The 24433-nt window shown below is 36.9% G+C and overlaps 1 protein-coding gene across 10 annotated transcripts in view; it reads right to left on the bottom strand.

Annotated features, from left to right (window-relative positions):
• Positions 1 to 24433, bottom strand: part of CLCN3 (chloride voltage-gated channel 3) — a 102726-nt gene that overhangs the window by 29844 nt on the left and 48449 nt on the right. For 4 of the 10 annotated variants that reach the window (XM_001153970.6, XM_001153846.7, XM_003950467.6 and 1 more), the window contains 5 exons: positions 13103 to 13260; positions 5567 to 5666; positions 4091 to 4278; positions 2665 to 2787; positions 1002 to 1208 (listed from right to left, as the gene is read on the bottom strand). In XM_001153970.6, coding sequence (XP_001153970.1) covers positions 1002 to 1208; positions 2665 to 2787; positions 4091 to 4278; positions 5567 to 5666; positions 13103 to 13260 — 776 coding nt within the window. Of the gene's footprint in view, positions 1 to 1001; positions 1209 to 2664; positions 2788 to 4090; positions 4279 to 5566; positions 5667 to 13102; positions 13261 to 21276; positions 21484 to 24433 lie in introns of all 10 variants that reach the window. The other 6 variants (XM_063809201.1, XM_063809202.1, XM_063809203.1 and 3 more) reach the window with 3 other exon arrangements.

Below are 24433 nucleotides of genomic sequence, written 5' to 3'. Positions count from 1 at the left end.
CTGGAATCACAATTATCCAGAAATGAAACTATGACAATCTGAAGTATTCCACTTTTGGGATATCTACGTCCAATGCAAGGACAATATTTTAATGCGAACATTAAAATGTACTAGAATTATTTCAATTGAAGATTAAACAGTTTGATAAAATATTCTATTTTTTTGGTTACAGTACATTAAAAAACTCAACAAGATGAAAAGGTTCTGCCAGTATTTAATGAGATGTTTTTCAAAAAATCATATCTTAAAAACTCAAAGATCTCCGTACCATCTAGGGCTGTAGATTTAGATTTGGAAAATAGGAAGGGACTGGGCTCCCAAAGTCTAGAGCTAATATAAAGGATTCAGGAAAATGCCCAGAGCAATATGGAAACATCAGAGGAAATCCATAATATATATAAGGTTTCAAGGTCTTGTAGAAGATCTCAGGCTGGCCTAAAGAAATGGTAAAGGAAATTGCCTTAAACAATCAAATGAAAAGGATTTCCTGTTATCTCTTTAATGTGAATTTCTGATTTAAACTTCAAGAGCTTCTAAAGGCCCTCAGAACTTCCCCATAGCACTGGATAGCATTTTTCATATCACACACCACTTACACTGGCACCAGACACTGCCTCCAGGAGGAAAACACAGCTATTAAGATTTCCCAACCTCTTAATGTTGAAAGTAAGAGTGAAAAACAAAGCTAAGCTTAGAAAACACTTCAGAAGAGGAAAGATGTAAGGTAAAGTGGTAACAGGAAGATCTTCGTGAAATGCAGCTGAAACCCAATGGACACCAGCTGTGTATCTAAAGCTTCTCTAAAATGTAAGATGAACTGAGCAGCACTGCGAATGGATTCTAGAAAGATGTTATAGATTATTCAGGAAAAACAGAAACACAAATCTCAAAATTTTTTATCTGAATACAGAATTTATTATTTTACACTAAGAAATTCTTTACTTAAATAAATACTATATAATATATATTTTTCAGTCAAATTAACTACAAAAGACACTTACCTCCCTTTTTTTAGCTTCGTTTGTGCTATACTTTGGAAAGAGGTAGGAAAAGATATTTCCGCAGCAACAGGCAACATGTACCAGGGGACCTTCTTTTCCTAAACTCAAACCTGATGCCACAGCCAGGACTAATGTGATGGTTTTAATCATTAAAGTCCATTTTCCCAAGTAACCTCTGATGATGAATCCACTTAAAATAGTTTTAATCTACAAGGCAAAGATTAAGGCAGCTTAATGTCCTTTAAGAAACATGAGAATGTAACAAATCCAAGTTATTTTCTTGTTTTATGCACAAAAACAACCTTGCAAATTTTAGCAGCCTACAGAAAAATTTATAGTTAATTTTTCGAAAACTTTACCTATTATGCTACATATAATAAATTGATATTATAATCTAATTCTCTACCCAAGAAAGGAGAGAGGGCAACACTATCTCAGGAACAAAATCAAAATATCAGGCCATGTTAAAATGAATACAGACCTTAATTATAAGGATTATAATTACATAACCAAAAAAAGGGCGAATTTGAATGTTTCTGTTGTAAAAATAAGCATAATATTTTAAATATATTTTGGACATTATGTTAGAAATAAGAATATTATGTTTTCTCTGAGTACTGTAATTATGTGCAATAGTTTTTTATGTATCAAGAATGAATAACAACTGTTATATACTGCATGATATTGCTTTTTATGAAAGATATTCTTAATACAAACTTAAAGATCACAATTCCATTTTAAAAAGAAATGTATTAGGAAAAAGTTGGTAACTTATTTAACTACAGAAAAATAAAAGAGAAAAGAGATAAGTTCAAATCAAGTTCAATCAATCCTATGTATAACTCTACTTTATTGTGATGAAAAATAAAACCCAAAAGTTTGTACTGTTGACCCACTGTGATTAACTACTTTCTCAAAGCATAAAATGGCCAAATTCAAGAATAATTAACTTATCTAATCAAAAGGTAATTATAAAAAGTGAATGAATCAAAATCAGGGTCATAGCCAGGTGTGGTGGCTCACACCTGTAATCCCAGCACTTTGGGAGGCTGAGGCGTGTGATCACTTGAGGTTAGGAGTTTGAGACCAGCCTGGCCAACATGGTGAAACCCCATCTCTACTAAAAAAAAAAAACAAACAAAAAAATACAAAAATTAGCGGGGCATGGTGACACGTGCCTGTAATCGCAACTCCTCAGGAGGCTGAGACACAAGAATTGCTTGAGCCTGGGACACAGAGGTTGCAGTGAGCTGAGATTGCGCCACTGCACTCCAGTCTGGGCGACAGCACAAGACTCAGTCTCAAAAAAAAAAAATTCAGGGTCATAACAGCAAAGTAACAACTAACCCGTCAAAGAACATTAGGTCACAAGATACTTCTTCCAGGCTCTTGATGTTTAACTAAATAGTCTGAAAATTTGCCTACTCATGTGTTAAATTAGTGGTGAGAGAAAAAAAAAATCAGCCTTCACAGTAAATGACCAAATGACTATGGGGAACAATATTTTTCAATGATGTCTACCATCAGCTTATACTTAAAAAATTTTTTTTTTCATATTATGAACTATCCCCTCCCTCCAGAAAAGCCAACTTTTATTATCACTAAGGTCAAAAAGATAAGCATCATAATAATGTTTAATGACACTAAATATTACTTGGCTTACCTCTGGAATTCCAGAGCCACAGGCATATGGAGCAAATACCTTTACCAGGGAAACTGCAAGAAAGGCAAAACTCAAGGCCCAGAAGATGTACATTATGTAGTTCATGATATAAGAACCAGGACCCTAAAAAGAAAATAGTTCGAGAGTATGAATTTAATTTACATTGCACCTCTAATGCAAATGCTTGTCATAAGAAACTTCAGTAAACGGCCAGGCATGGTGGCTCACGCCTGTAATCCCAGCACTGGGAGGTTGAGGCGGGTGGATCACCTGAGGTCAGGAGTTCGAGACTAGCTTGGCCAACGTGGTGAAACCCTGTTGCTATTAAAAATACAAAAATTAGCTGGGCATGGTGACGCACACCTGTAATACCAGCTACTCGGGAGGCTGAGGTAGAAGAATCGCTTAAACCCCGGAAGCGGAGGTTGCAGGGAGCCGAGATCGTGCCACTGCACTCCAGCCTGGGCAACAGAGTGAGACTCCATCCCACTGGCCAAAAAAAAAAAAGAAAGAAAGAAAGAAAAGAAACTTCAGTAAAATGTGTAAAAGTCTCCTGGTTTATTTCCACAATAATAAAAACTTTATATAAACAAAATATTTAAGTAGAGTCCAAAAATTAATGCCTACATATACCAAGGAACCCTGAGCACATTTAATCTTTTTCCTAATCCCTAAAGTCTTGTTACCAACACATCTCAGCTATACTTCAATCTCTGCCTACAAACCACTTTTTGGAAACAGTGGAAACAAATTGCATCACCACTCAGATTTCACTCTGCTGCAACTTTCCAGATCATTAAACTCAATTCAATTAAGCCAGGTGAGAAACAGCATACTACTCATCTTACCGCAAATGTATACCTTTTAGTTCTAAAGTTCAGCTAAAACAAAATTTAAAAAATATATCCATGTCATCATGTAAAAAATATACATGTAACATCCTAAGTTCTAAAATGTTCTTTGTAGATCATAGTAAATCAATCATTTAAATGCTGTAATGCCACAAATAAAAATGTCTGATTATCTTCAATGTATCTCTACGTAGGTTGATTTTACTAAATTATTTGATAATACTTTCATAATTCAAACTTCCCAATCTTAGTAATATATTAGTTTTAATAACTTGACTTCTTAGTAACTTTACACAGATCTTACTGCAATAACTATCACTTCTTTTCTACTACAGCTCAAATATATTTGCACCACACTCCAGAGGATTTGTTATATGACTGACTATGCAGTTAACTAATAAAAAAGCTACTTGAAACAATATTGCACTTAATTCTTTCTTGCTGCAATGTGTTGAGGGTGGATCCATTTGATGTGTATGCAATCATCTAATATGTGATTAGTTCTATAATTAAATGAATTGGAAACATTTTGCTATATCAATTAGTAATTCATCTTGAGACAAAGCAAGACTTACCTCTGCTTGACCTATGATTAATTCTGCCCATGTTTTCCACTGTGGACATTTATCCCTCTCTTCAAATGTTGTTTCATTAGATCCCCAACAGCACTGTTCGTGGTTGTACCACAACGCACTAAGGCAAATGCCCTCCTTTAGGTCAGTCATCCAATCGGCAGCAATGTCTATTAATCCGGCCAGTGCCCCTATAAAAACATGTTGGAGATGGTAAAAAAAAAAAAAGTCAATTTTTTGGGAGTCGAGAACAATCTAGTTAAAAGGCAAGTGGAAAGCAGGAGACTCCTAAATAAAGGGTCATTTATGAACTACATATAAATTTAAGATTTTCAAATTTTAGTTATAAACTGTAAAGAGTTATTTTTTACAATAAAAGTGCTATTTTTGTTTGGAATTTTAAAAAGTCACATCATTCAAATTAATTGTGATCTGAAAAACAGTGTTTAAAAGATACTAAAATATCTTCAAAAGACAGCTACTTGGCAGGAGGTTCACAAATCTAATTTTCAATCGATAACTTAATTAACAGACTTATAAATGATGTCAATTTCATTAAAATTTAATGTCCATTAGAAATAATTATTGAAACTCATAGGAATAATATTTTCTTAAATTACAGAAAACCATATATCAAGATTACTTTATTGTGAGAATATAAAAAATACACAAATTTATGGTCAAATCTGGGTCCTTCTTATATAAAGAGATCAGTGGGTTACATACACAGAGGCCGTAAAATTACTATGCATGCCAATTAGAATTATCAGTACTTTATTCTCCACAAAAATTTTAATTTTTGTGGTCTTCTGAACATAATCTTCCGTCATGGAAGCTGAAAGTGATTATAACAGTGCTTAATATTTGTTTTCAGGTCCTCAACAGCTCTTTCTTAAAATCTCACACATTGGGACTTTGTGGCCACGCTGTATAGCAGGGTGATGAAGGGGATAGGTCTTGAGCTAGAAGGCTTTAATTCAAATCCTGGTTTAGCCATTTACTAAACTGTATGACCTCAGTCAAACTAAGTTACTTTTCTTCTGCTTCAGTCTCCTCATCTGCAAAATGGTGATAATGACAACACTGGTACCACAGGATTGCGGTGAGGTTTAAATACATGTCAAGTTTTTAGAACAGTGTACAACACATAGGAAGCACTCAATAAATATTAGCTATTTATTACGATGTTAATATCAAAAGATACTTTATTGATCATCTGATCCAAACCACTTATTTTACAGATATAGAAACTGAGTCCAGAAAGATCAACCAAGCTGGATAAACAAGTAAAGTGATAGAGCCAAGACTAGACTTGGAAGCCTCCTGCCTCCTAGTCTTATATTTAAGGAGATTTTTTGAAGAAGAGAAACAAATGCTTTTTAAAATCCAATGGTACCTGAAAAAAAATTGAGGGAAGGAGGGAAGAACAGTTTATACTTCTGTTAACTAAAAAAGGATTGCTTGAAAAATTTTCTTTACCTGATGCCAATCCTGTTAGTGTTACTACTAGCCATCCTGACCACGCATCATACAAACTTTTTGTCATTTCCCATGCTGATTCTTTCTTTTTACTGTTGATCTGAAATTAGAAATGTTTATGCTTCATTTTTCCAACTATGAATAGAAGCCACAGTTCTAGAATCTAGCAATTTTTCTCATTTACCATACATAGAACAGTAATTTCAGAACTAAATAATGGAAAAGGTAATTCTGGAGCAAAATCACTACATTACAGACAGTTGTTAATACCTGTAAACCAGACTACATGTCTTTACCCAAGATCTGCTTTTATTTTTTATTAAAAAAGTTTTTTTCTTTCAATGAGACTGGGCCTCGCTATGTTGGCCAGACTGGTCTTGAACTTCTGAGCTCAAATGATCTACCTGCCTTGGGCTCCCAAAGTGCTGGGATTACAGGTGTGAGCCACCGTGCCCAGCCAAGATCTGCATTTCAATAAGAACCTTGAGATTTGAGTGCAAAGGGTCCACAAACTATATAAAATCTGGCCTAGATTGTTTTAAATTGAATCAAATTTGAACCTCAATTGGTACACATAACTAACTATCTTTTATATATGTCTTCTGTAAGACAATATGGTTTGAATTATCGGTCATTCTCTGGTCCTAGCAGTTAAGTGGATTATAATGTTCTTTAAAAGACAGGATCTGTGTATAATAATACCATGTCCATAAATACAATGTATTACAGAACAATCATGTGGACAAAGGGACCCCCCAAAACTTATAGGCCTTTTAATACGCAGGTTTGGAGAGCTCTGATCCCATTGGTAGAGTCCAGAGGCTCTTTCTTTACTGTGTAAGGCAAAAGTGTCCTCTACTGGATATAGTGTAGGAAGTTAGGAGATTAATAAGAGTAATAGATTTGATCCAGATCTCACTATACTAAAACACAAGAAGGTAAGTCTCACCTCTCTTACTAAGAATGTACTTCTAAACCTAAATCCCTAACTAGTCAACACCTCTCTTCTGTTCTACTAGGATTGTTGCTTTAGAAACCCATATTTTTGGCCAGGTGTGGTGGCTCACGCTTGTAATCCCAGCACTTTGGGAGTCCAAAGCGGGTGGATCACGAGGTCAGAAGTTCAAGACCAGTCTGGCCAACACAGTGAAACCCCTTCTCTACTAAAAATACAAAAATTAGCTGGGTGTGGTGGCGGACGCCTGTAATCCCAGCTACTTGGGAAGCTGAGGAAGGAGAATCACTTGAACCCGGGAGGCGGAGGTGGCAGTGAGCAGAGATTGTGCCACTGCACTTCAGCCTGGGTGACAGAGCTAGACTCCATCTCAAAAAAAAAAAAAAAGTCAATTTTCAGCCCAGGACTTCAGTGCTCAACTGTTCTGAAGGAGGGCTACAGCTGGAATTCAATGACCCAGTCTATTTCTTTTTTTTTTTTTTATTATAAGTTTTAGGGTACATGTGCACAACGTGCAGGTTTGTTACATATGTATACATGTGCCATGATGGTGTGCTGCATCCATTAACTCGTCATTTAGCATTAGGTATATCTCCTAATGCTATCCCTCCCCATTCCCCCACCCCACAACAGTCCCCGGTGTGTGATGTTCCCCTTCCAGTGTCCATGTGTTCTCATTGTTCAATTCCCACCTATGAGTGAGAACATGCGATGTTTGGTTTTTTGTCCTTGTGACAGTTTGCTGAGAATGATGGTTTCCAGCTTCATCCATGTCCCTACAAAAGACATGGACCCAGTCTATTTCAAGAATCGGGTCTATTTGAAGTCACAACGCTCCACTAAAATGACACGGTAAGTTCTAAGTTGAATGAGGCAATTTTACCCCTTCTACCCTATAAGCAACCAAACACAGATATTAACCATTCTTTAGAATTAGAAATAGGTTATTTCTTTAAAAAATAATCACTAAACTCCATGTTGCTTTTCCTCAATAAAAATAATGTGTAAGAAAACATGATAATATTAAGCCGTTTTCAGGCTGAGTCACTGCTGTTTTCTTTATATAACTGCTTGCATAGCATCATAGTCAGTCACTTAAGTAGTTGCTTGATGGAGTGTGCCAAGTAAAAAAGATATATGTACAGAGAGTTCAATCATCACCGTTCCTAAAATCTGGAAATCATTTAAATGTTCATCAACATAGCATCAGATAAATTGCAGTATACCTATGTAATGAGAAATTCTGCAGCAATTAAAAAGAATGAGATATATTTAGCATTATACGGGAAAAAAGCAAGATGGCTAAAAGCATGCTAAAAGACAGGAATATAAATATTTATGCTTATATTTTTAAAAATCAGAAGATAAACCATAAGTTAAAAATGTAAATTATTACTTATAAGGGGAAGAAGACAATGGATTGGATGGGACAGAGATGGAAACTAGACTTCTTTGAACATGCCTGTTTTGTTCATTTAACTTTGGAACCGTGGAAATACTTCATATATGTATAATAAAACAAAACTAAATCTAAAAAGCAAACCTTAAAAATTGAAGTAAAGTTAAATGAATCAAAGGTGCATCTAACTGGTAACATAATGCCACAGAAGAAACTATTCCAAGGGACTTTACAACAAAGTAATTTGTATAAATAACTTTGGTGGAATAAATAAAGGATAGGCCAGACATGGTGGCTCAGTTCTGTAATCTCTGCACTTTGGAAGGCAAAGGCAGGAGGACTGTTAGAGGCCAGAAGTTTCAGACCAGCCTGAGTAACATAGCAAGACCCAGTCTCTTAAAAAAAAAAAAAAAAATTAGCCAGGCATGGTGGTGTGCACCTGCAGTCCCAGCTACCTGGGAGGCTGGAGACAGATTACCTAAAATTTTTCAGTAGGCATATTGTTGGAGATGGTGTTGGTACTGTTATACTGACAATGTTGTATGTGTGTATTGTGGGCTAAATGAAATGACTATGTTTGTGATGTTCAGATTTTTGGCATGACTTAAAGGAAATGCAGATTTAAGAACTAGAAGTTTAGTCCCATAGTTATGAATTCAAATTAGTAGAGTCATATAAACTTAGGAGGCTAGAAACAATAGCCAACCCAGAAGTAACAAGTATCACCTAGTGCCTAGATTGTACCTATATTATATTTTCCTTCAATGGAATCAGAGAGCTCCTTGAGAAATGGCTGATTCCAGGCTTGCTGCGGGAAATGTCTACGATGAATCAGGATTAGGATTAGGATTATCTAAGGACATGACGAAGGACACAGATAGCAAACCAAAAAAGCTCCCACTAATTTAAATAACATGAACATCAATAAGAATAATAACAGTGATGATTAAACCACAAATATACTTAAATCCATGAGTCCATGAAGACACAGAAAAAAACAACCAAACAAGCAAAAAATCTCATTGGTCAACTTTGAGGATGCTAAGGAACCTAGTATTTCAAGATTTCTCCCTTTCCTGTACCACCTTTACTTCAGGGAATCCAAATGGTTGATGTGGGGTAAACTCTCTATAGAAATATGCAAGCTAATAAATAAAAAAGGAACAACAATTAAACTGCAACCATTTTGTAAAATACTGAAATAGTAATATTTGAAATTACAGAATGACAATTTGCTTCGAAATAATCTGGGGTAGGAAGGCTACAAGTATAACAAAAAAGTTCATGGAAAAAAAGAATTAGGTTGGGTATATGCACTGACATAGAAAGGCTTTAAAAGTTAATGAAGGCCGGACGCAGTGGCTCCTACCTGTAATCCCAACATTTTGGGAGGCTGAGACAGGTGGATCACTTGAGGCCGGGAGTTTGAGACCAGCCTGGCCAACATGGCGAAACCACATCTCTACTTAAACTACAAAAATTAGCCAGTGTGGTGGCGTACGCCTGTAATCCCAGTTACTTGGGGTGCTGAAGCACGAGAATTGCTTGAGCCTGGAAGGCAGAGGTTGCAGGGAGTCGAGATCGCACCACTGAACTTCGGCCTGGGCAAAAGAGCAAGACTCTGCTTAAAAAAAAAAAAAAAAAATTAATTTTAAGAACAATAGTAAGTATATAAATGTGTGGAATTTTCCAGCTTTAAAAAATTTTGTTTATATAAGCATGGATCAAAATATTGAAAAATATTTTATTGGTCTAGGAAGAGATGATTGATAAAATTAGCTAGGACACATACTGGCTACTTCATATATTGCTATACCATTTGCAATGTTTTCAAGGACTGTACACTAACCATTTACATACTCAGAGAAAAAAGTGTTTTTTGTTTGTTTTGGAGGGTGACAGGGTCTTGCTCTATCACCTAGGTTGGAGGGCAGTGGTGCAATCATAATTCACTGTTACTTAGAACTCCCAGGCTCAAGGGATCCTCCCACCTCAGCTTTCCGAGTAGCTAGGACTACAGGCGCAAGACACTATACCCAGCTAATTTTTGTTTTGTTGTGTAGAGATAGTCTCCATATTTGCCCAGGCTGGTCTCAACCTGGGATCCAGCGATCCTCTGCCTCAACCTTCCAAAGCACTGGGATTACAGGCATGAGCCACTATGACCAGCCTGTTTTGGTTTCCTTTGATCTCAGTTTTCTCTAAAATTTTATGAACATAGTGTCACGGATACTCTCTAGGTACCACACTTTAAAATATACTTAAATCCCAACCTGAATACTGTTAATGTCTCTGAATGTATACTTCTAAGTACAAATGTATTTACCTAATGATCATACAAGACACAGGATTTATAGTGTGTCTGATCTAGGCACTTTGGATTAAAATAGTGATTTTCAAAGTACGGTCTACAGGCACCTTGGAGGATCCCCGAGACCTTTTCAAGGGTTCTGCAAGATAAAACTGTTTACAAAATAATACAAGACATTATGTGCCTTTTTCACTGTGTTGACATTTTTACTGAAAATGCAAAACCAGTGGCAAAATTGCTGACTCCTTAGCAAAAATCAGGCAGTGGCACTCAAATGTACTGGCAGTCATTACATTCTTGACTGCCATGCTTCCCAGTAAAATCAAATAAATAAATAATATTATGCCAGTTTCAAATAAGAGCATCTTTGATGAAGCAGTAAAAACTGCTACGTCTCAATCAGAGTCTTTTTAATATTTTGTGTGATGAAATAAGAACCATGCATAAGGAACTATGCATAACTACACACATCTGCTGCATGTGGAAGTATGTATGAAGTTATGTCCTAAAGAAAAGCACTTGCGTAATTTATTTGAGTTGCATAATAAACTAGACACTTCTTACATGGAATGCCATTTTTACTTGAAAGAGTGACATCAAACTATGGTTTTCCAGACTTGGGAATTTGACAGGTATTTTCTTAATAATGAAACCAAGTAATCCTGTCATTTTTAAGTTAAATAAATGTGTATTTGTTTCCAATGATAGAATTTGAGCTCTCCAGTAAAAATCAGAATTTTAGGAAACTTGTATCTATCACTGTAAGGATGATAGGTTCCCAATACTTAGAGTCTTTTCTGAATAGATCAAAGGTAAAATTAACAAATGTGATTTTTAAAATATTGTATTATATTATATAAGTGTCAACATTTAAAAGATCCACATAAATCAGTGAATCAATATTTTCTAAATGATCACTGCATAATGTTACAAAATCATATATTCAAAATCAATGGATTTTAATGTAACAGAAGACAAAGTTCATTGATGCAGTTTCAAAGTACACATTACAACTAATCTTTAAGAAACTAACAATTGTCACTTTAGTGTAGTATCAAAGAAGAATATTTGCAATAATCTTAAAGACTATTAAAATACTCATAGCTTTTCCAACTATATTATCTGTGTATGAGGTTGAATTTCTTCACATACTTCCATAAAAACAACATACAACATATTGACTGCAAAAGCAGATATGAGAATCCAGCAGTGTTTTATTAAGCCAGACAATAATGAGATTTATAACAAATGTAGCACAATGTCATTCTCTCACTAAATTTTTTTTGAAAATATAGTTTCGTAAAAATGTTATTTATGTTAACATGTAATGGGTTTTGTTACTGTTATTTTTAAATGAATTATTTTTTTTTAAATCCTCAGTTTCAGTGTCTAATATGGTAAATATCCATTGATAAAAACCACGTAAACAAAGCCTCCTTGGAGCTCTTCAGTATCTTTTAAGAGTTTAAAGGGGATCTGAGAGCAAAAAGTTTAAGAATCACTGGATTAAAGCACTGGATTTCATGTACTGTATTTTATTTTTAGATATGCCCTAAAGGTAAATATCATCTGATGAATCTCAGAAGCTGTACCTTTCATAAACAATATAATATAATTTGAATTTCAGGTTCACACACATATACATTAATATGGAAGCTTATAATTTGTGTAAATAGTCATTTTCATTGACAAGTAAATTTCCAACACCAAAATTATATAGGGCCTTTTGAGATTTGGAATTTTATTTTTCAAAAAGATTTTCTACTTTGGGAGGCTGAGGTCAGCCAATCACTTGAGGCCAGGAGTCCGAGACTAGCCTCGCCAACATGGCGAAACTTCATCTCTACTAAAAATACAAAAATTAGCTTGGCATGATGGCACACACCTATAATTCCAGCTACTCAGGAGGCTGAGTACAAGAATCGCTTGAACCTGGGAGGCAGAGGTTGCAGTGAGCCAAGATTGCACCACTGCACTCCAGTTTGGGCAACAGATTGGGCGACAGTCCCCCCACCTCCAAAAAAAAAAATTGTTTTTTAAAAAACGTATTTTGTATAAAAACTAGCCAGGCATGGTAGCATACGTTTGTAGTCCCAGCTACTCAGGAGGCTAACGCAGGAGCATCGCTTGAATCCATGAGGCGGAGGGTGCAGTGAGCCAATATCACACCACTATACTCCAGCATGGGCAGAAGACTGAGACTCCGTCTCAAAAATAAATAAATAAATACAAAATAAAAAATGTATTTTGGATTACATTATCAGTAAGTCACGACCACAAACAAAAAGGATCCATAAGTTGTACTTTTATATGTTAAAGCCATTTTTAAAAAAACAGTAAACCATTACAACACTCAATAAGCTTTATTTGGGAGCCAAATTGAGAAATATCTCAGAATCAAATACTGGGAAAGGAGATAAAAGAAAACAGCAAAATCCCACAAGACCATCTGCCCCCAGTAGATTTCTTCTTTTTCCATAGGTAAGAGCTATGCAATGAGTTTCCTTTTTTGCCTTAGCTGGTGGGCTGCTCAAAGCCCAAAATCATGCTGACCTCCATATCTGGAACTTAGCTTGTTCTTCCCCCCAACTCCTGTGCTGTATTTTTCCCTTTCCTTCTTATTTTGTCTTCTTATTGTATTTCCTTGTTTTTTAGCTACCTGAAATCCTTTCTGGAAAGTTACAGGGTATAAGTAAACTAAAAAAATTTAACATAGAAAAAGAAAAAAACATGTACCACATATGAAATGTAGACATTTACTTATATTAAATGTAAACATATTTTGGCAGCCTGAGATCATTGGCAGAAATATATTATTAAAGGATCTAATTATGCACTATGTTTTTAAAAATTTTTACTAAAAATACTTACCCGTCTATGCCTTTCTCTGTCTTTACATTTTTCTCGCACCCAATCAATAGTATGGAAATCATCATATGTACCAACACCTGGAATTGGTTCATCCAAAAGATCCAGTAAATGTGTAGAACTGTTAATGCTGCCTCCATTTGTCATTGTATAATGAGTTCCTACAGAAGAGAAAAGGAAAGATGAGTATGTTTTAGAAGAGACAACAGTGAGCTAAGTGACCTTCTTAGAAATTCATTATTAAGTCATACAGAAATAATCCCTCTCCCTCTCCCTCGTCTCCCCCTCTCCCTGGTCTCTGACTCCCGCCTTCCACGGTCTCCCTCTGTTGCCAAGGCTGGACTGTACTGCCGCGATCTCAGCTCACTGCAACCTCCCTGCCTGATTCTCCTGCCTCAGCCTTTGGAGTGCCTGGGATTGCAGGCACGCGCCGCCACGCCTGACTGATTTTTGTATTTTTTGGTGGAGATGGGGTTTCGCAGTGTTGGCCGGGCTGGTCTCCAGCTCCTGACCTCGAGTGATCTGCCCGCCTTGGCCTCCCGAGGTGCCGGGATTGCAGACGGAGTCTCACTCACTCAGTGCTCAATGTTGCCCAGGCTGGAGTGCAGTGGTGTGATCTCGGCTCGCTACAACCTCCACCTGCCAGCCGCCTGCCTTGGCCTCCCGAAGTGCTGAGATTGCAGCCTCTGCCCGGCCGCCACCCCGTCTAGGAAGTGAGGAGCGTCTCTGCCTGACCGCCCATCGTCTGGGATGTGAGGAGCCCCTCTGCCCCGCCGCCCAGTCTGGGAAGTGAGGAGCGCCTCTTCCCGGCCGCCATCCCCTCTAGGAAGTGAGGAGCATCTCTGCCCGGCCACCCATCGTCTGGGAGGTGAGGAGCGTCTCTGCCCGGCCGCCACCCCGTCTGGGAGGTGAGGAGCGTCTCTGCCCGGCCGCCACCCAGTCTGGGAGGTGAGGAACACCTCCGCCCGGCAGCCCAGTCTGGGAGGTGGGGGGCGCCCCCACCCGGCAGCCGCCCCATCTGGGATGTGAGGAGCCCCTCTGCCCGGCCGCCACCCTGTCTGGGAGGTGTACCCAACAGCTCATTGAGAACGGGCCATGACGACGATGGCAGTTTTGTCAAATAGAAAAGGGGGAAATATGGGGGAAAGAAAGAGAGATCAGATTGTTACTGTGTCTGTGTAGAAAGAAGTAGACATAGGAGACTCCATTTTGTTCTGTACTAAGAAAAATTCTTCTGCCTTGGGATGCTGTTATCTATAACCTTACCCCCAACCCCCTGCTCTCTGAAACATGTGCTGTGTCAACTCAGGGTTAAACGGATTAAGGGCGGTGCAAGATGTGCTTTGTTAAACAGATGCTTGAAGGCAGCATGCTCCTTAAGAGTCATCACCCCTCCCTAATCTCAAGTACCCAGGGACACAAACACTGCGGAAGGCCGTAGGGTCCTCTGCCTAGGAAAACCAGAGACCTTTGTTCACATATTTATCTGCTGACCTTCCCTCCACTATTGTCCTATGACCCTGCCAAATCCCCCTCTCCGAGAAACACCCAAGAATGATCAATAAATACTAAAAAAATTAAAAAAAAATCACTTGAAATCACTGCAATTAGAGAAAAATGTGTTAAGAAAAATTATCCAAAACTTGGAAATAAGGCCAAAAAATTATGGCATGTCCTCTTAAAGTCAAACCCGAGTGTCAACAATTAGCCTGCATAATAGTCACCTGATGCTCTGGAGAATTTTGAAGACTATTTACTACTGATTAGGGAATAGACTCTGTAAAATTAGAAAATGATTTGTAAAAGATAAATTGAAAATAGTAATTTTTATCTGGTAAAATGCAAATGAATTCTGTCCAGTAGAAACAATAACCCTTAGAGTTGTGGTTTTGTTTTTGCCCTGTAAGAATTTGCTTTCTTTCACTGATGATATACACTTCATCTCACACATCCTCTTCTCAATCAGCCTTGTCATCAGGCGGGTTCCCTCATTAGAGTCAAATAAATCTTTGACACATGTTCACCATATATCTTATATGAGTATCACAGACTTCAGAAATGTATCAGGAAGGACATTAAAAGATAGCTCAAGAAAAAGAAATACAAGTGGCTTTTAAATATGAAAATAAGCTCAACCTAACACATAAAAAGAAATGCAAATCAAATCCACAATATCATTTCCCTCTATCAGATTAGTAAAGATGAAGTGTGTGAATGCACTAATTTAGCAAAGCTATGGAGAAAGAAGTCCTATCACAAAATTAGTAGTTTAAGTATGAAATGGAATAATCCCTTTGGGAAGGCGAAAGCTAACAAAATTTAACATACACAGATGCTCTTCAACCTAGCAAGTTCACTTCTAGGTTTTTTTCTTGCAGCTACACTTGCATAAATCCTTGAATAAACCCATAAATTATGCACAATGTGGGCAGAACATCTTACTATGTGCTATAGAAAGAAAACAAAAACATAATAATGCCAAAATGCTCATAATCTAAAACGGGTTGGCAAAGAGCCAAAGAGTAAATATTTTAGGCTTTGGATGCCACGCAGTTGCAACAACTCAATTCTGCCATAGTAGCAGAAAAGAAATCATAGACAATATGTTCATGAATGAGTCTGAATGTGTTCTGATAAAACTTTATTTACAAAACAGATGAAGGGCAGGATTTGGCACATGGCTCATAGTTTGCCAATCCCTGATCTAAAGTCTGTACAGCAGACTTTACGACTGAAGACTTCTATAAAGAATTTTTTACATAAATAGCACTTTACAGTGTAGCAGATACAAAGATAATTAAAAAAAAAAACTGCCCCTAACTTCCAGGTGCAATATATTATAATATTGTTATAATATAACAAATTATATTTCAAAATAAAGTTCAAATACTGAAGTTCCAAGGTTCCAATATTCTTTGACTACAATTCTAGTCATGTTACCTATATTTAATTTGTTAAAAAGAAAGAAATCTTGGGACTGTAGCACCTGGAACTAGGTGGATTAATCTAAGAAAACTTCCTAAAAAACATGAATTTTAAATTGTAATATGAAATAAATTAGGCTATGGTTTCACAATGAGAATTATAGCTATACATTCCATGTTAGATACACTTAACACCTATTTCTGAAAGAAGAAACATATTATGAGTATAGTCTGTAAAAGACAATTTATATTGCTATTAGAAAAAGAGCTTTTGGGCCAGGTGCAGTGGCTCACGCTTGTAATCCCAGCATTTTGGGAGGCTGAGATGGGTGGATTGCTTGAGCTCAGGAATTTGAGACCAGCTTGGGCAACATGGCAAAACCTCATCTCTACTAAAAATACAAAAAAAAAAAAAAAAAAAATGCTGGGCATGGTGATATGTGTCTGTAGTCCCAGCTACTCAGTAGGCTAAGTTGAGAGAATTGCTTGAGCCCAGGTTGGTCGTCGTGCCACTGCATTTCAACCGGGCCACAGAGCAAGATGCTGTCTCAAAAAAAAAAAAAAAGAAAAGAAAAAGAGTTTAGAGTGTAAAAAACAGGCTGGGTAAGAAATATGATAATCCGAGTGAAAATTATTAGACCTGACAGTGGAAGTAAAGAGATACAAACATTTTGGGAAGAAATTTGGAAATACCTATCAAAATATAAGGGTTCTACGTCTAGGAATTAATTCTACAAGTGCACAAAAGCTTAAATATTTAATTGAACCATTATCTGTAATACTGAAAAGTTCAAACCAATGGAAATGTCTCATCTATTGGTAATGAATGAAATTATGTAATTTATATATAATGCAGCAGTTAAAAAGAATAAGGTTGATTAATATATACTGGTATAAAAAATTGGCCATAATAAATTGCAGTTTTTAAAAAAGGGCCAGGTGTAGATCAGCATTTTTCATATGCAAATTACTGTGTAAAATTTATACAGTAATACACAGAATACAGAGAAAACAGTATGACCAAACATGAGACAACATATTAATAACGGTTATCTCTGGGGATTACAATTGTCAAAAGCAGAAAATGAACTTTCATTTTCTACTTTGTACTTACAGATATACATATATGTATAAGCACACACACAGTATTTTCATAGAACCATAGAGACAGCTATGAAAATAGAGAAATTCTAACGAATCCAATAATCATTTAAGTAAACAGAGCAATGAACTGTTACCAAAAGGCCCAGATTCTAGTCCTCGACAGCTAACTTTAGACAAGTCTCCTTTAAATATTAAGTATCTATCAGCATCCTTGACAACTACATGATATATGCTACAGCTTATAATAAAGATACATAAACAAAGAAACATTTAAATTTTTTCCAAAGCACTATAAACTTTGAAAACCTCATACATAATTTCAAATAGGTGATTTTAGCATAAGTGATTATAAATTATATCCTCAAATTATTTTGTAATGCAGATTTTAATGCCAAAAATTACTGAGAGGTTATTATTGAAAATGTAGCTCATTATTTGATATAGAATATAAGAAGTGGCACTCTATACTAATGTTTAAAAAAATTGTAAAAATTAAACACAAGATATGTTTATTTTATTATAGGGCTTTTAAGGAATGGAGCAAAATTCCCAGACTACTCTTGCCATCTTTCTGGTTTAAACAAACTCATTCTCTTTGGTTTACAGATTAAAAAACAATTATATATGTTAAAGCCAGAATCTGAACTTCTCGTAATCACTATAAACATTCTTAGACTAGATCAAGAGATCATGTGAAATCAACTTGGGTTGGGATAAGGGAGGAATGCACAAAGAACCACGATGCCAATACTATTAACTAATTTTATTACTGCTGAGATATAAGCCAAATAAACTATAGAGTAGGTTTTTTGATAATTCTGAGAGGACATGAATATAGAAGGTGCTAATATTTTAAACAACGTAATAGTACTAATAAATGTTTGCTTCTACCAGGTCCAACAGGGTTCTTGCTTATCTCCCTATTTATTACATTTAAATGCCTGCCTTGGAAGCCGGGAGTGGTGGCCCACGCCTGTAATCCCAGTACTTTGGCAGGCTGAGGAGGATGGATAGATTGAGCTCAGGAGTTGGAGACCAGCCTGGGCAACATGGCAAAACCCCATCTCTACAAAAACTAGCTGGGCATGGTGGTGTGCACCTGTAATCCCAGCTACTCGGGAGGCTGAAGTGGAAGGACTGCTGGAGTCTGGGAAATAGAAGCTGAAGTGGGCTGTGATTGCGCCAATGCACTCCAGCCTGGGTGACAGAGCAAAACTCGTCTCCAAAAAAAAAAAAAGTGTACCTTGGAAAGGTGTAAAACTTCTAAAAGGAGAGTGGCACACTGATTTCAGTGTTTTAGCAGAAGTACTCCAAAAAATAAGAATAATAATAATTGATACCATTCTGGGCCAAAGGTTTAAAGGCCCAATCCCTGCATCAATGCCCACGTTCATTTACATACAACACATACTCAAAAGCTCAATCTTAAAGCTTTAATAAAGCTCTTCCCCACCCTCCCATCCTAAGTTATGTAGGAACTTCCACTTTGAAAAGCTAGCTGAAAGGCCACACATTTTCTTGAGAAAAAGCAATTGGAGAATAAATATAACAGGAATACTTATAATATCTTGACATATGTGAGAATCTCTGACTCTGCTTTCCATATAATATTAAAATTGATCATTTAGAAAATGCAAATGCCACTTATGGCTTTCTGGTAATATATACAGTACTTCTGTGGTATTCTGGCCAGAAATGCATAAAATGAATCTTATAAGGAAAAACCAGACACACCCAAACTAAGGGAAATTCTGCAAAATATATGGATTGTACTCTCCAAAAATGTCAAGGTTATAAAAGATAAAGAACTGAGGAACTGTTCTAGATTAAAACAACAAGATGTAACATGTGCTCCAGGATTAGCTCCTAGACCAGGAAAAAAAACTTTTTTCTTTTGTACTAAAGGACACAGTGGGACAACTGGCATATTGGAAAATGGTCTGCAGATCATGTCATAGTATGGTATCAGTGTAAATGTTCTGATTTTGAAAAGTGTAGAAGTGTACGGTAGCTATACAGAAGAAAATGCCCTTTCTTGAGGGAATACACACACTGAAGTATTTAGGAGTAAAAGCACGTCATGTCTGCGTTTTACTCTTTATGTGGCTCAGAAAAAAATATATAGTGCATACATGCCCTATGTCTATATAAAATGCTACATATTACATATAATGGCATATATCGTACTTGGAGAATACAGACATAATGAACAAATGTGGTAAAATATTAATATTTCAGGAATTGGGGTGACAGGTATATGGGATTCTTTGTACTATTTTTAAACTTCTGTAAGTCTGAAGTTACTTTAAGAAAAAGCCTACTATGAAATATTTTGCAAACTTCATTTTCCCTCCTACGTTGCCCTTCTCTGGGTAGAGCTGAAGAAATATGGACTACTGGTCTTGTTACTCTTTATGCAAAAAAAAAAAGCGAAATTTCTATACCACTTAACATGTATCCATAATACATCGCTAGCCCCACTTAAAGAATTTTCAAGCTATTTACAGCATGAAGATAATAAGCAAACAAAATATACATTTCTGCAATGGACTTACGAATGACGAAGTGGAAAAGTACAGACTGCTATTCTCATTTTTATGAGGTAGAAAAAGGTACAGTAGTGCAATAAACATTTACATTAGGCATGTGTCTTGCTTTCAGTGACTTTCAAATAATTACTCTGTGGAAACTACTCAACATCTTAATTTACACAACGATTCAGCAATTCAAAATCTCTGAAAACCAGAAAATTTTCAAACATTCAAACATTTACTTTAGTATGTGACATTTCAAATATTTTCTCTTATAATTTGTTCTGCCAAACATGCAAATCTGAATAGTATAAAGAAGGAGAAGAAAAGGAAAATTTCTATCCTAAACTGGGGAGAAGACACTATATTTCTAATGTGAAAAGGAATTTTAAAGGTATTATGTTTTCCGACAATAACAATGGTTTTAAAATAATCCTATTGCACTGTTTCTTTGCATATAATTCTCTGAATGAAACCTAGATTTGTGTAAGATATAACTTACAGCCGGGCGCGGTGGCTCCCGCTTGTAATCCTAGCACTTTGGGAGGCTAAGGCGCGTGGATCACAAGGTCAGGAGTTCAAGACCAGCTTAGCCAAGATGGTGAAACCCTGTCTCTACCAAAAATAAAAAAATTAGCTGGGCGCGGTGGCAGGCGCCTGTAATCCCAGCTATTCAGGAGGCTGAGGCAGGAGAATCGCTTGAATCCAGGAGGCGAAGGTTGCAGTGAGCCGAGATTGCACCACTGCACTCTAGCCTGGGTGACAGAGCAAGACTCTGTCTCAAACAAAACAAACAAACAAACAAAAAATATATATATAACTTATATAGGCTAAAATGAGATAAGTACAAAAAATTACATATACGTTAAAATTTTTTAAAAGCAACAGTATATCCAATTTTACCTCTCAATTTCATCTTACACATGAATAAAGGATGTATCTTTTAGGTACCGTCACAGCATAAATTAAAGTTCTCTTCTACATAAAGTACATCTCCTCTTTTTTCCTATAATAATATATCAAAGGCTGGGCGTGGTGACTCACACCTGTAATCCCAGCACTTCGGGAGGATGAGGCAGGCAGCTCACTTGAGACCAGGGGTTTGAGACTAAACTGGCTAACATGGTGAAACCCCGACTTCATTAAAAATACAAAAATTATCTGGGTGTGGTGGTGCACGACTGTAGTCCCAGATCCTCATTTTATCTATCTATCTATCTATCTATCTATCTATCTATCTATCTATCAATCATTTATTTTGAGATGGAGACTTGCTCTGTCACCCAGGCTGGAGTGCAGTGGTGAGATCTCGGCTCACTGCAAGCTCTGCCTCCCGGGTTCAGGCCATTCTCCTGCCTCAGCCTCCCGAGTAGCTGGGACTATAGGCGCCCACCACCACGCCCGGCTAATTTTTTTAATTTTTAGTAGAGACGGGGTTTCACGGTGTTAGCCAGGATGGTCTCAATCTCCTGACCTCGTGATCTGCCCGCCTCGGCCTCCCAAAGTGTCGAGATTACAGGCGTGAGCCACTGTGCCCACAGTTAGATTTTATTAACCTAAAATGACAGGATTTGCCTTGGATCAGCCATTTCTCAAAGCATATGCAGTTCTCACTTACCTGTGAAGACAGTAGTAGAGCTGTAGTGGAATACCTCCAGGAAAGACTAAGCAAGTTCCTTAGTCCATGCTATTTTCTTGACCTCTCCACACACCTTCCCCACACCAATTCAGTCAGAGACATCCATTGCCATAGGAAAAGAAATACACAGCAGAGCATGCAGAACACGATTCGATATTACGGTATCCCAGTTTCAAATGTAGGCTTCTGAAACCCACAGAGGAGAAAAATTCTTTTTTTAAAAATTTAAGTTCTGGGATACATGTCCAGAATGTGCAGGTTTGTTACATAGGTGCACATGTGCCATGGTGGTTTGCTGCACTTACCAACCCATCGTCTAGGTTTTAAACCCCAAATGCATTATGTATTTGTCCTAATGCTCTCCCTCCCCTTGTCCCCCACCCTCCGACAGGCCTTGGTGTGTGATGTTCCCCTCCCTGTGTCCATGTGCTCTCATTGTTCAACTCCCACTTATAAGTGAGAACATGCAGTGTTTGGCTTTCTATTTCTGTGTTAGTTTGCTGAGAATGATGGCTTCCAGCTTCATCCATGTCCCTGCAAAGGACATGATCTCATTCTTTTCTATGGCTGCATAGTATTCCATGGTATATATGTGCCACATTTTCTTTATCCAGTCTACCATTGATGGGTATTTGGGTTGGTTTCAAGTCTTTGCTATTGTAAATAGTGCTATAATAAACATACGTGTGCATGTGTCTTTATAGCAGAATGATTTATAATCCTTTGGGTATACACCCAGTAATGGGACTGCTGGGTCAAATGGTATTTCTGGTTCTAGATCCTTGAGGAATTGCCACACTGTCTTCCACAATGGTTGAACTAATTTACACTCCCACCAACAGTGTAAAAGCATTCCTATTTCTCCACAGCCTTACCCACATCTATTCTTTTTTGACTTTTTGTAATAATCACCATTTGACTGGCATGAGATGACATCTCATTGTGGTTTTGATTTTCATTTCTCTAATGATCAGTGATGATGAGTACAACTTAAAAGGAACGTGAAGGACCTGTTCAAGGAGAACTACAAACCACTGCCCAAGGAAATAAGAAACGACACAAACAAATGGAAAAACATTCCATGCTCATGGATAGGAAGAATCAATATCATGAAAATGGCCATACTGCCCAAAGTAATTTATAGATTCAATGCTATTCCCATCAAGCTACCATTGACTTTCCTCGCAAAATTAGAAAAACCTACTTTAAATTTCATATGGAACCAAAAAAGAGCCCGTATGGCCAAGACAATCCTAAGCAAAAATAACAAAGCTGGAGGCATCATACTACCTGACTTCAAACTATACTACAAGGCTCAGTAACCAAAACAGCATAGTACTGATACCAAAACACATATACAGACCAACGGAACAGAACAAAGACCTCAGAAATAACACCACACATCTACAATCATCTGATCTTCAGCAAACTAGACAAAAACAAGTAATGGGGAAAGGATTCCCTATTTAATATTAATAAATGGTGCTGGGAAAACTGGCTATCCATATGCAGAAAACTGGAACTGGACCCCTTCCTTACACCTTATACAAAAATTAACTCAAGATCGATTTGAGGCTTAAATGTAAAACCCAAAACCATGAAAACCTAGGCAATACCATTCAGGACATAGGCACTGGCAAAGACTTCATGACTGAAACACCAAAAGCAATGGCGACAAAAGCCAAAATTGACAAATAGGATCTAATTAAACTAAAGAGCTTCTGCACAGTAAAAGAAACTATCATCAGAATGAACAAGCAACCTACAGAATGGGAGAAAATTTTTGCAATCTATCCATCTGACATAGGTCTAATATCCAGAATCTACAAGGAACTTAAACAAATGTACAAGAAAAAAACAACCCCATCAAAAAGCGGGCAAAGTATATTAACAGACACTTCTCTGTTCATAAAAAGGAGACATTTATGCGGCCAACAAACATACAAAAAGACTAATTCTTAACAGTCAAAACTTTTGAATTCAAAAGATGGGTCTCTGGGTTTCAAAAAGCTTTAAGTAAAAAGGCTTAGGGGTTTCTGCAATAAGCCTGATGAAGAACCAACTTTACCTAACTATATGAGGATTGCTGGGGAGGAGAAAAAAGGGAATCAAGTAAACAAGAGGTTAGAACTATTAAACTGGTGACTGGCTTCAGCCTTTTATATTTTCTATAAGTGAGATACAGGTAAGATCATACTAGCCACACTTAAAAGTTGATTTTTTTCATTCATACTTCCTAAAAATTATTTCACATCATTAAATGCACACGCACATTTTCTGTGACTTCAGATAACTATATTTGTCATAACATATTATAATTTATTCATTTTACTTTATGTTTTTAGAGATGGGGTCTTGCTCTGCCACCTAGGCTGGAAAGCAGTGGTGGAAACATAGCTCACTGTAGCCTCAAACCTAGGCTCAAGCAATCATCCTGCCTCAGCCTCCCAAGTAGTTGGGACTGCAGGCAAGCACCACCACACCTGGCTACATACTACAATTTAAACAAATCTTCAGGTTGGTTTGCCATTATGAACATTATCTAACATATATGTATCTGCTCAGCCATCCTCTTTTCCAGTTAATTTTTACGATTTTAAGTCTTTTTTTATTCTCGACTTTTTCTCCAACCCCACTACCAGATATTCAATACTAATAACCAGGTATATTTCCAAACTTAAAATAATCATATTATCCATTTATTATCCTCACATTAGGGTTATTATTTATGTAATAGAACCTGATTGTTTTGCCCACTTGGTATCTCCTTCCCCTTCTTCCTATAACAGAACCCAATTATTTTAAGGAAACTTCTGTCCCTCACTGCATGCAGTCCTGGTGAAGGTATCAATCAAGGTACCTTCTCCTCCCCAGCTAAAGAAAACACACAGATCCAAGTTAGACCAATCAAACTGTGGCTCCTAGAAATGTAAATCTTGAGCACAGTGTTAATCAGAACCAATTAATTTTAACAGCTGAACCTTCAAGAGGACTTAGGATAATTCCATAGTTTCTGCTACCTAAATATCCAGCTCTTGGATGATAAGAAAGTATGACCTGAAAGTTAGTAGCTTCCAAGTTTAAGACAAAAAAAAAAAAAAAAAAAAATCAAAAACTTTTTTGGAGGGCTGACTAC

Source organism: Pan troglodytes, chromosome 3 (genome assembly GCF_028858775.2).
Source record: "Pan troglodytes isolate AG18354 chromosome 3, NHGRI_mPanTro3-v2.0_pri, whole genome shotgun sequence".
Classification (NCBI taxonomy): domain Eukaryota; kingdom Metazoa; phylum Chordata; class Mammalia; order Primates; family Hominidae; genus Pan; species Pan troglodytes.
This window is presented reverse-complemented; position numbering and strand designations above follow the sequence as displayed.